The 12,586-nt window shown below is 35.2% G+C and overlaps 2 protein-coding genes across 2 annotated transcripts in view; both read left to right on the top strand.

Moving 5' to 3' along the window:
- The window catches only part of LOC140919390 (uncharacterized), a 6,727-nt gene extending 3,628 nt beyond the window's left edge, over positions 1-3,099 (top strand). Inside the window, exons 2-5 of the mRNA XM_073365400.1 lie at positions 679-801; positions 1,435-1,591; positions 1,979-2,350; positions 2,713-3,099. Of these exons, the coding sequence (XP_073221501.1) occupies positions 679-801; positions 1,435-1,591; positions 1,979-2,350; positions 2,713-3,099 (1,039 nt within the window). The remainder of the gene's footprint in view (positions 1-678; positions 802-1,434; positions 1,592-1,978; positions 2,351-2,712) is intronic.
- Positions 3,100-9,743: 6,644 nt separating this feature from the next.
- On the top strand, positions 9,744-11,753 carry LOC101501569 (uncharacterized). Its single transcript, XM_073365399.1, has 4 exons — positions 9,744-10,033; positions 10,248-10,455; positions 10,687-10,969; positions 11,206-11,753. The coding sequence occupies exons 1-4, from the start codon at positions 9,744-9,746 to the stop codon at positions 11,751-11,753; spliced, it is 1,329 nt and encodes a 442-aa protein (XP_073221500.1).
- Positions 11,754-12,586: the final 833 nt, after the last annotated feature.

Genomic DNA, 12,586 nt, shown 5'->3' with positions numbered 1-12,586 from the left:
AAAACCTTGATCTAACTCTCACCCAACCTTGGGTTACTAGTTTTGAAGAAAAGAAAGCGACGAAAATGAAAACGGGAGAAAGGAGGGAATTTGGTTCACGGTCACAGAGGAAGAAGACGATGGATTTGGTTTTCTTTCCTTTTTCCTTTCCTCTATTCTCTTTCCTTTCTATTTCCTTTCCTTTCTTTTCTATTTCCTTTTCCTTTCAACTCAATCAAACATATATACATAAATATATATAATAAGTATAACTTAACAAATATCTTAAATCTAGATATTTGTTAAATTACCATTTTACCCGTAACGCATTAAATTCTACGTAAAGGATTCACCGCAGTTAATTTCAATTTATTTATCGACGAGAAATCTTAATCGGCATTAAAATATCTTTTTGATTATAAAACTCCAAAATATTATTACTTTGGCTTAAAAGCCTCCGAGCCAAAATCCAAAATACACCAAAAATACATAAATGGTACTTTAAAATTATGGGTCTTACATTGGAAATGGAAAAACACTCCTAATCCCAATTCTTCTTGGGAGACCTTTTCTAACCACAACATGAGCTGTTATTGATGTGAAACATGGGAAGCTTGTCTTCAATGTGGGTGATGAAAATATTGAATTTAATTTGTCTAACCTTATGAAAAGTCTTTCTCTTGAAGATTTTTGTTGCAGGGTCGATTTAATTGATCATTGTGTTAAGGAGTGTCCTTTAGGACCACTGTCACATCTTTCAAATTTAAATTTTGAGGCATTAGTAGCAGAAAATTTGCACCTCTCCCAAAAGAGGCTCCACAGGTAGAACTTAAGTCTTTTCCCTCAAATCTCAGGTATGAATTCTTTGGAAAACATTTTACATTTTTTGTTACTATAAGTGCTTAATTAAATGGTGAAGAAATTGAAAAATTGCTTAGAGTCCTCAAGATGTATCCAAAAGCTATTGGGTATACCATTGAGGACTTAAAGGGAATTAATCCATCAATTTGCATGCATAGGATACTACTTGAAGAGGACTATAAAGCCTCTATTGAGCATTAAAGGAGGTTAAATCCTATCATGAAAGAAGTTGTGAAAAAAGAGGTACTTAAACTTCTAGTTGTTGGGGTAATTTACCCTATCTCTAATAGCAAATGGGTTAGTCTCGTTCAAGTAGTTCCAAAAAAAGGGGTATCGCTATTATTAAAAATGAATCCATTGCAACAAGGACAATTACATGATGGAGGATGTGTATAGATTACATAAAATTGAACAAAGCAACTCGTAAAGATCACTTTCCTCTCTCCTTTATTGACCAAATGTTAGAAAAGCTAGCTAAGCATTCACATTTTTGCTATTTGGATGGCTATTCTGGTTTTTTTTTCAAATTCCCATTCATCCTAGCGATCAAGATAAAACCATGTTTACTTGTCCTTATTGCGCTTATGCTTATAGGAGAATGCCTTTGGATTTGTGCAATGCCCCTGCTACCTTTCAACGTTGCATGATGTCAGTTTTGTCTGATTTTGTTGAGAATATAATGGAAGTATTCATGGATGATTTTTCTGTGTATCGATCTAGCTTTAATAATTATTTGGCCAATCTTAAAAAGGTACTTGAAAGATGTGAACAACTTAATCTTGTGTTAAATTTGGAGAAATGCCACTTTATGGTTAGCGAAGGAATTGTTCTTGGACATTTGGTGTCTAAGTGAGGTATTGAGTTTGACAAAGCAACAATTGAGGTAATAGAGAAAATGTCACCTCCCACCTCCATAAAAGAAGTGAGAAGTTTCTTGGGGCATGCAGGATTTTACCGCCGATTCATTAACGATTTTTCTAGGGTTTCTAAGCCTCTAACAAGTCTGCTCCTAAAGGATACAACTTTTTTCGTTGATGAATTTTGTCTTGAGTCATTTTTGTAGGTTAAAATTAGGATTAATATCTGCTCCTATTATGCAACCACTTGATTGTAGTTGCCGATATGACTTCTCCAAGAGTTGGATCTAGAAATTGGAGACAAGAAGAGAATTGAAGATGTGGTGGCCAATCATCTCTCAAAGTTGCATGAAAAAAATGAAAATCGGTTGCCGTTGGATGATTCATTTCCTGATGATCAATTGTTTGCTCTTGCACAAATAGATGCATCACGGTATGCTGATTTTGTGAACTACCAAGCAGTTGGAGTATTACCCTCTGATTGGAACTTTCAACAAAAGAAGATGTTTTTCTCGGATCCAAAACACTATTACTTGGATGAACCTCTGCTTTTTAAGAGAGGGGTTGATGGAGTTTTCAGAAGATGTGTCCCGCAAGAAGAAATGGAAAGCATCACGTTTCACTTTCAGAAGATGAACCTCAGGCTTCTATTGGTCCACACTCTTCAAACACGTGCATCGCTTTGTGCTTCAATGTGATCAATGCCAGCGTACTTGAAACATATAAAAAAAATGAAATTCCTTTGAACAATATCCTCGAAGTTGAAATCTTCGATTTTTGGGGAGTTGATTTTATGGGACCATTTCCCTCGTCTCTTGGAAATCAATACATCCTTGTAGCGATGGATTACAGGTCCAAATAGATTGAAGTTGTCGTTGCCCCAACAAACGACGTTAAGGTAGTGATTAAGTTCTTCAAAAAGGTAATATTTCTGACTTTTGGTGTGCCAAGGGTGGTGATTAGTGATGGAGGCTCACATTTCATAGCTAAATAGTTTGAAGGCCTGCTAAAAAAGTATGGAGTGAAGCACAAAATTGCCACAACATATCAACATCAAACTAGTGGACATGTAGAAGTTTCCAATAGGGAGATTAGGAGCATTCTCGAGAAAACTGTCTCTGCATTAACGAAGGACTGGTCCGTAAAGCTAGATGATGCACTTTGGGCCTACCGTAAAACATACAATACTCCCATTGGTATGAATCCTTACAATTGGATCTATGTAAAGTCCTGTCACCTCCCAGTTGAACTCAGACATAAGGCATATTGGGCAATAAAGATCCTCAACTTTGATTTGAAAGCTGTTGGTGGAAAAAGGAAGCTCCAACTCAATGAGCTTGATGAGTTGAGGTTAGATACTTATGAGAATGCCAAACTCTACAAGGAAAGAACCAAGAAGTAGCATGATAAGCACATAACAAGAAGAGAGTTCAAAGAAGGTGACCTCGTATTACTTTTCAATTCACGGTTGAAGTTGTTTTCGGGTAAACTTCGTTCGAGGTGGTACGAGCCATTTCTAAAATCCGTAAGGTGTTCCCATTTGGAGTTGTAGAAATCTAGAGTGAGGCTACTGGAGTTTTCACTATGAATGGTCAAAGGATGAAGCATAATGTAGTTGGGAATCCAATAGTGAAAGGGGTTGAGCTAAAACAAGAAAAATGCATCAAACAAGAGAATGCAGCAAGGATTACTGTTTGACACTAAAGGCCATTATGGTTGTAATATGTGCACAATACCACTTTCTACCACCACCATAATCTTGTGAGCTTTCCTACGTCTTTCATCACTATTTTATTTTATTTTTTACATTGAGGACAATGTCTGGTCCAAGCATGGAGGGGTATGTTTTCTTGTTTGATTGTTTGCTCAACATGTTAATATATATTAATAAATAATTTCTCCTTGATTGAAAGAAAACCTTTTGATGTCCTTGATAGGGAATGATCACAGCATTTGGTCACATGTTTATAGCTTTTTAGTTTGGTTTTTTAAAAGCTCTTTATAGCTTAGATTAATATTTTTAGCTTGTTTCTAAACTTTGGGTCGAATTTGAATTATAATTTTATTGTTTACATTTTAGTTTTATTATTTGTATTTTGACTCTTTCTCGCTATGTAGGTCATAACTATAGCTCTGGATATCGGATTGACACATATGAGCAGGCGTTGGAAATCTAAAACTCAGAGCTACAACGTTTATGTTAAAAGAAAAGACCAACTCCAAACCTCACTGGGCCTAAATTTCAAATTTCGTAATCTAGACTTTTGTAACAATTTTAATTAACGGGTCACTTTTTTTTAAACCCTAAAGCCCAATATCCAGTACTATATATTGGAAGTTTTGTTTCTTTTCTAAGGAGGGAAAACTTAGGATTCAGATTGCTACAAGAAATAAGCAGTTTTTATTTAAATTGCATGGAAGGGTAATTTTATAAGATTAACCCACGAGTTCAGAGTTTCATCAACACCTTGAGATTCAAGTTACACTGTCAATTTCGATTCATGATTGTATTCTTGTTTATTTGATTATATTGATATTTTGATTGCTTAAATTGAATTTCAATTGGATCGATTAAATTTATTTGACATAATTTGATTTCGGTTTCTAATTTAATTGAATTATAATTTTGCGACGCTTGATCGTTAATTGTAATATTTATATGATTATGATCCTTAATCCAATCAAAGAAACCAAATTCACATAGGATTGATTACGCTTGTTTGATCAATTCTATAGTCAAATAACAATAGAATCCCGATTTAGAAATTAAACTCATTGACAGAATCTGTGATAGGTTTGAAACTCGAATAAGTGGATTAATTGTTTTGCTCATCTGTTAAATAAAAAATATAAAAAATCCCCTTTTTAATTTCAACTTTAAATTCAGTTATTATTATTATATCTGAAGTCCTTGTGAAACGATTCAAGTTATTACCTCTATTTACATTTTATTAATTGTATTTGACCCGTGTGCGACAGCGAATCAAATTGGCGCCGTTTTCGGGGACTCTATGATAACAATATTAATCGATATTAACCCTGTTTTCAGGCGACTGTCTCGGATTGCTCTGAAATTTCTCCAGAAAATAATCTAGGAATGGGAATACCGTATAACTTACCTATACGGGAAACGTCAGTGAAAATCCCAAATTCCTTCTTTAGACCATTTTTTGAATTTTTTGAATTTTTCATATTCTCCAAAAATTCCAAAAAAAATTGTCGTTGCCTTTATTTGATTTTTAATTTTTTTTGGAACTTGAAGTGTTTCCTTCAAACAAACCTAATAATAATAATAACTCTCACATTCTAATAAAAAACAATTAGAAAATATTTAAAACTTGAACAAGTGTTTCTCTTCTTTAACTCTAAGATAAATTTAAAATTTTGAGCTTATGAGTTCTTCTACTCTTTCCTGATTTTTGATGATCTTCTTCTTCTGTAGCCTTGAATATCTTTTTATGGATAAAATTAGTGCTTCAATTTAGTCTTTATTTAATTATAAATTGTATCTTCATTCCTAGCTTGGTCAACAATGATCTTATTCAAAAATAGTTTAAACAAGATGATTTTTGATAATATATTCTTTATCCAATTTTGTAATTTTGAATCCTTTCTGAGAAGTTCTTCTAGAGTGATTCTGTTCATATTTTATTCATACTGAGTTAGTAAATTCTTCAAATTTATTATGTTGGTATTTTGTTCAAATTGAGTTTGTAAATTCTTCAGATTGATTTTATTCGTATTTTGTTGATATTGAGTTTGTAAATTCTAGAAATTGATTATGTTTGTAATTTGTTAAGATTGAGTTGGTAAATTCTTCAAATTGATTCTTTTTTTATTTTTTTGTAGATAAATCTTGACCATATCTTCTTTTCAAGTTGGTCAAAGATTTTCTTCAATTATAAATTTGAATCAAATCTTACTTTAATTTTCTTCAATTACAAATAGGAATCAAATCTTATGTTAGATTTTCTTCAATTACAAATCTGAATCAAATCTTAGTTTAAATTTTCTTCAATTATAAATATGAAGACTTGGCAAAGGAAGTTGATGCATATGCTAACTTGTTGGATGAAAATCCTCCTCTTTCAAACTTAAATTTTGAGGCATTAGTAGCAGAAAATTTAGCACCTCTCCCAAAAGAGGCTCCACAGGTGGAACTTAAGTATTTTCCCTCAAATCTCAGGTATGAATTCCTTGGAAAACATTTTACATTTTCCGTCATTGTAAGTGCTTAATTAAATGGTGAAGAAATTGAAAAATTGCTTAGAGTCCTCAAGATGTATCCAAAAGCTATTGGGTATACCATTGAGGACTTAAAGGGAATTAATCCATCAATTTGCATGCATAGGATACTACTTGAAGAGGACTATATAGCCTCTATTGAGCATTAAAGGAGGTTAAATCCTAACATGAAAGAAGTTTTGAAAAAAGAGGTACTTAAACTCCTAGATGTTGGGGTAATTTACCCTATCTCTAATAGAAAATGGGTTAGTCTCGTTCAAGTAGTTCGAAAAAAGGGGATATCGCTGTTATTAAAAATGAATCCATTGCAACTAGGACAATTACAGGATGGAGGATGTGTATAGATTACAGAAAACTGAACAAAGCAACTCGTAAAGATCACTTTCCTCTCTCCTTTATTGACCAAATGTTAGAAAAGCTAGCTAAGCATTCACATTTTTGCTATTTGGATGGCTATTATGGTTTTTTTCAAATATCTATTTATCATAGCGATCAAGATAAAACCATGTTTACTTGTCCTTATTGCGATTATGCTTATAGGAGAATGCCTTTGGATTTGTGCAATGCCCCTACTACCTTTCAACGTTGCATGATGTCAGTTTTTTCTGATTTTGTTGAGAATATAATGGAAGTATTCATGGATGATTTTTCTGTGTATGGATCTAGCTTTAATAATTGTTTGGCCAATCTCGAAAAGGTACTTGAAAGATGTGAACAAGTTAATCTTGTGTTAGATTTGGAGAAATGCCACTTTATGGTTAGAGAAGGAATTGTTCTTAGACATTTGGTGTCTAAGTGAGGTATTGAGGTAGACAAAGCAACAATTGAGGTAATAGAGAAAATTTCACCTCCCACCTCCGTAAAAGAAGTGAGAAGTTTCTTGGGGCATGCAGGATTTTACTGCGGATTCATTAACGATTTTTCTAAGATTTCTAAGCCTCTAACCAGTCTGATCCTAAAGGATGCAACTTTTGTCTTTGATGAATTTTGTCTTGAGTCATTTTTGTAGGTCAAAATTAGGATTAATATCCGCTTCGATTATGCAACCACTTGATTGGAGTCTTCCATTTGAAATCATGTGCGATGCTAGCGACTTTGATATTTTGTTTTAAAGAAAAATCGTTTAAGTTAACTGGGCGTTAAGAATGGGGAATCTCTTAATGTCTCGGTTACTTAATATTTTGTTTTAAAGAAAAATCGTTTAAGTTAACTGGGCGTTAAGAATGGGGAATCTCTTAATGTCTCGGTTACTTAATATTTTGTTTTGAAAACCGTTTAAGTTAACTGGACGTTAAGGAGGGGGAATCTCTTAATGTCTCGGTTACTTAATATTTTGTTTTAAAGAAAAATCGTTTAAGTTAACTGGGCGTTAAGAATGGGGAATCTCTTAATGTCTCGGTTACTTAATATTTTGTTTTGAAAACCGTTTAAGTTAACTGGACGTTAAGGAGGGGGAATCTCTTAATGTCTCGGTTACTTAACATTTTGTTTTGAAAACCGTTTAAGTTAACTGGGCGTTAAGAATGGGGAATCTCTTAATGTCTCGGTTACTTATTATTTTGTTTGGAAAATTGTTTAAGTTAACTGGGCGTTAAGAATGGGGAATCTCTTAATGTCTCGGTTACTTATTATTTTGTTTGGAAAATTGTTTAAGTTAACTGGGCGTTGAGAATGGGGAATCTCTTAATGTCTCGGTTACTTAATGTTCGTTTTTGAAAATCGTTTCAGTAAATGAGTATTAAGAATGGGGAATCTCTTAATGACTTATTTACTGAATGTTTTGTCTTGAAAATCGTTAAGTTAAATGAGAATTAAGAATGGGGAATCTCTTAATGTCTCGCTTTTTTATGTGTGTTTCGGTAAATCGTGCTGACCCGGGATAGGTGGCACCTTGGTAAACAGTACGGGCCCGTGATAGGCAGTACGTTTACGATTTACGTTTGGTAAGTCGTGCTGACCCGGGATGGGTGGCACCTCGGTAAACAGTACGGACCCGTGATAGGTAGTACGTTTACGACTTACGTTCCTGAGGGAATTGTGTTTGGTAAGTTGTGCTGACCCGGGATAGGTGGCACCTCGGTAAACAGTACGGACCCGTGATAGGTAGTACGTTTACGACTTACGTTCCTGCGGGAATTGCGTTTGTCCGTGAGAGACTGCGCAGGGGTTTGTCCGTGAGAGACTACGCCCTGGTTTAAGTTAGATGAGAATTAAGAATGGGGAATCTCTTAATGTCTCGTTTACTCGTGTATGTTTTGGTAAGTTGTGCTGACCCGGGATAGGTGGCACCTCGGTAAACGGTACGGACCCGTGATAGGTAGTACGTTTACGACTTACGTTCCTGAGGGAATTGTGTTTGTCCGCGAGAGACTACACCCTGTTGATTTGTGAACTGTTGGTTCATTTTGTTTGTGTAGTAATGTGTTATAAATGCTAAGTGTTATGTTTTGGAATTTGGTGATAACATGTTTGATTGCAATACCATTTCGAAATCCATGATGTCGTAGTAATTGTGTTATCAGTGTTAAGTGTTAAGAATTGGGATTATGCATGAATGTGATTGAGTTAGTTTATGAATTTTTGAAAGAATACACAGGTAAATCGATTTCCCAATCGATTGGATAGTAAACAGGGACTTGGCCAAATGGACAAAATCGATTAGCCAATCGATTTTGTAATCAGTTTTTCGAAAATCATTTACGAAATCGATTGCCCAATCGATTGGGCCTAAGTCAGGGACTCATCCATATTCGACCAAATCGATTTGGAAATCGATTGGCCATTAAGTCAGGGGCTCAGCTATCCTGTCAATCGATTGCCCAATCGATTGAATCAAGCCAGAGTTCAAAATTTCACTAAAAACCTTCAGGAAATCGATTTGGAAATCGATTGGTATTAAGTCAGGGGCTCAGTACTCACTCAATCGATTTCCCAATCGATTGATTTCAGCCCAGGATTCTGTTTCATCAAAATCCTTCACCCCAATCGATTGCCTAATCGATTGGCTCAGTGAAAATCCTCAGTTTTAGTTGTATGATTGTTTGCTCATGAAACTATCCATGTCTTGATTTGTTATGTTATAATTAGGGGATTGAGAACCTCATTTTACTTTCATTTTAACTGGCAAAGTATTGTATGAACTTTTCGCATATTGAAAATCCTGCTAAGGTGCATGCTTAGTTGAAAAGTTATTTTTAGCATTTAAAACTTAAATGTTATGTGTTAACTGTTATTTTCGGTTGGTGACCTTTACAATTATTGTGGAAATCTGGGCTTTGCCCTCAGATGAGAGTCAGGACGATCCTACCGATTCGTACCCTACGGACGGGAATGGAGATGGGAACGCTTGACTGCAGCTACGTTAGGAGAATCTCACGGGGCGCGTGGAGATCACTCCGGGTGTTTAGTTGTGTTGTAAAATGATCAGATTAGGTTGGCATAGAGGGATCAGATGCCTTTCTTTTGTATTGCATTTATTTTAAAATGGAAGACTGTACCTATACTAATATTGTCAGCTTGACATGTTATTTTCGATGGGTTACATGTACCATTTGTTGTTGGGTAAATGGTTTGGATTTATAATTGGAGTAACTTTTCCGCTGCTTGTAAATTATAATGACTCAATTATTTATTCAAAGGCTTTTTCCTGATTTAATTCTGTGTTTTAGTCTAATACCTTTTGAAAAAAAAAATATACCCTCGCTTTGAAAAACGGGGTGTTACAATTCACATTTTTGCTATTTGGATGGCTATTATGGTTTTTTTCAAATATCTATTTATCATAGCGATCAAGATAAAACCATGTTTACTTGTCCTTATTGCGATTATGCTTATAGGAGAATGCCTTTGGATTTGTGCAATGCCCCTACTACCTTTCAACGTTGCATGATGTCAGTTTTTTCTGATTTTGTTGAGAATATAATGGAAGTATTCATGGATGATTTTTCTGTGTATGGATCTAGCTTTAATAATTGTTTGGCCAATCTCGAAAAGGTACTTGAAAGATGTGAACAAGTTAATCTTGTGTTAGATTTGGAGAAATGCCACTTTATGGTTAGAGAAGGAATTGTTCTTAGACATTTGGTTTCTAAGTGAGGTATTGAGGTAGACAAAGCAACAATTGAGGTAATAGAGAAAATTTCACCTCCCACCTCCGTAAAAGAAGTGAGAAGTTTCTTGGGGCATGCAGGATTTTACTGCGGATTCATTAACGATTTTTCTAAGATTTCTAAGCCTCTAACCAGTCTGATCCTAAAGGATGCAACTTTTGTCTTTGATGAATTTTGTCTTGAGTCATTTTTGTAGGTCAAAATTAGGATTAATATCCGCTTCGATTATGCAACCACTTGATTGGAGTCTTCCATTTGAAATCATGTGCGATGCTAGCGACTTTGCAGTAGGTGCAGTGTTTGGGAAGAGAAATGACAAGAAAGTGCATGCTATCTATTATGCTAGCAGGACTTTGGATGAAGCTCAAGTTAACTATGCCACAACCGAGAAAGAGCTATTGGCAGTAGTGTTTGCTATTGACAAGTTAATTCCTACCTGGTGGGGTCGAAGATAATTGTCTACACAGACCATGCAGCCATTAAATATCTCTTGTGCAAGAAATATGCTAAGCCGAGGTTGATCCGATGGATACGACTTCTCCAAGTGTTGGATCTAGAAATTGGAGACAAGAAGAGGATTGAAAATGTGGTGGCCGATCATCTCTCAAAGCTGCATGAAAAAAAATTAAAATCAGTTGCCGCTGGATGATTCATTTCATGATGATCAATTCTTTGCGCTTGCACAAATAGAAGCATCACGGTATGTTGATTTTGTGAACAACCTAGCAGTTGAAGTATTACCCTCAGATTGGAACTTTCAACAAAAGAAGATATTTTTCTCAGATCCTAAACACTATTATTGGGGTGAACCTCTGCTTTTTAAGAGAGGGGTTGATGGAGTTTTCAGAAGATGTGTCCCGATAGAAGAAATGGAAAGTATCACGTTTCACTGTCATTCCTCTGCAAACGAAGGGCATGGTAGTTCCTAAAAAACTACAGCATATATACTTCAAGCAGGATTCTATTGGTCCACACTCTTCAAAGACGTGCATCGCTTTGTGCTTCAATGTGATCAATGCCACCGTACTTGAAAAATAAAAATAAAAATGAAATGCCTTTGAACAATATCCTCGAAGTTGAAATCTTCGATGTTTGGGGAGTTGATTTTATGGGACCATTTCTGTCGTCTCTTGGAAATTAATACATCCTTGTAGCGGTGGATTACACGTCCAAATGGATTAAAGTTGTCGCTGCCCGAACAAATGACGCTAAGGTAGTGATTAAGCTCTTCAAAAAGGTAATATTTCTGAGTTTTGGTGTGCCAAGGGTGGTGATTAGTGATGGAGGCTCTTATTTCATAGCTAAACAGTTTGAAGGCCTGCTAAAAAAGTATGGAGTGAAGCACAAAATTGCCACAACATATCAACCTCAAACTAGCAGACATGTAGAAGTTTCCAATAGGGAGATTAGGAGCATTCTCGAGAAAACTGTCTCTGCATTAAGGAAGGACTGGTCCGTAAAGCTAGATGATGCACTTTGGGCCTACTTTACAACATACAAGACTCCCATTGGTATGAATCGTTACAATTTGATCTATGTAAAGTCTTGTCACCTCCCAGTTGAACTCGAACATAAGGCATATTGGGCAATAAAGATCCTTAATTTTGATTTGAAGGCGGTTGGTGAAAAAAGGAAGCTCCAACTCAATGAGCTTGATGAGTTGAGGTTAGACGCTTATGAGAATGCTAAACTCTACAAGTAAAGAACCAAGAAGTAGCATGATAAGAACATAACAAGAAGAGAGTTCAAAGAAGGTGACCTCGTATTACTTTTCAATTCACGGTTGAAGTTGTTTTCGGGTAAACTGCGTTCGAGGTGGTCCGGGGCATTTCTAAAATGTTGGATTTTGATCCTTTGATTCCTAATTTTGACATAATTCACAATTCAACAATATTCATACTTAATATGATAAATCTAATATTTCAATTGAGCAAAATTTCAGGAACACCAATTCAATCACACACACTTGTATCAAATTGCTTGGAACACAAGAAATCAACAAAAGTTGAATTCTGACTATGTAAATCGATTGGGAAATCGATTTCATAACAAGGGTGTAAGGAAAGTCACAATTCAACAATATTCATACTTAATATGATAAATCTAATATTTCAATTGAGCAAAATTTCAGGAACACCAATTCAATCACACACACTTGTATCAAATTGCTTGGAACACAAGAAATCAACAAAAGTTGAATTCTGACTATGTAAATCGATTGGGAAATCGATTTCATAACAAGGGTGTAAGGAAATCTTAAGTGTTTGTGAATGTGCAATCGATTAGGCAATCGATTAGATTAATTAAAAATAAAAAATGCACAAGTCAGTAGCCTCTGATTTGGAGAAAATCGATTGGTAAATCGATTGAACATTTCACAAATCAAACCTGATGGTAACACATCGATTGGTAAATCGATTGAATGAGTCACAGTGGCACTCCAGTGCTGAGGAAATCGATTGGCAAATCGATTGATAAAATATCATTTGAAAAATGACCTCACCTGTGACAAATACAATCGATTGGACAATCAAT

The sequence above is a fragment of the Cicer arietinum genome, chromosome 2 (genome assembly GCF_000331145.2).
Source record: "Cicer arietinum cultivar CDC Frontier isolate Library 1 chromosome 2, Cicar.CDCFrontier_v2.0, whole genome shotgun sequence".
In the NCBI taxonomy this organism is placed as follows: Eukaryota; Viridiplantae; Streptophyta; class Magnoliopsida; order Fabales; family Fabaceae; genus Cicer; species Cicer arietinum.
This window is presented reverse-complemented; position numbering and strand designations above follow the sequence as displayed.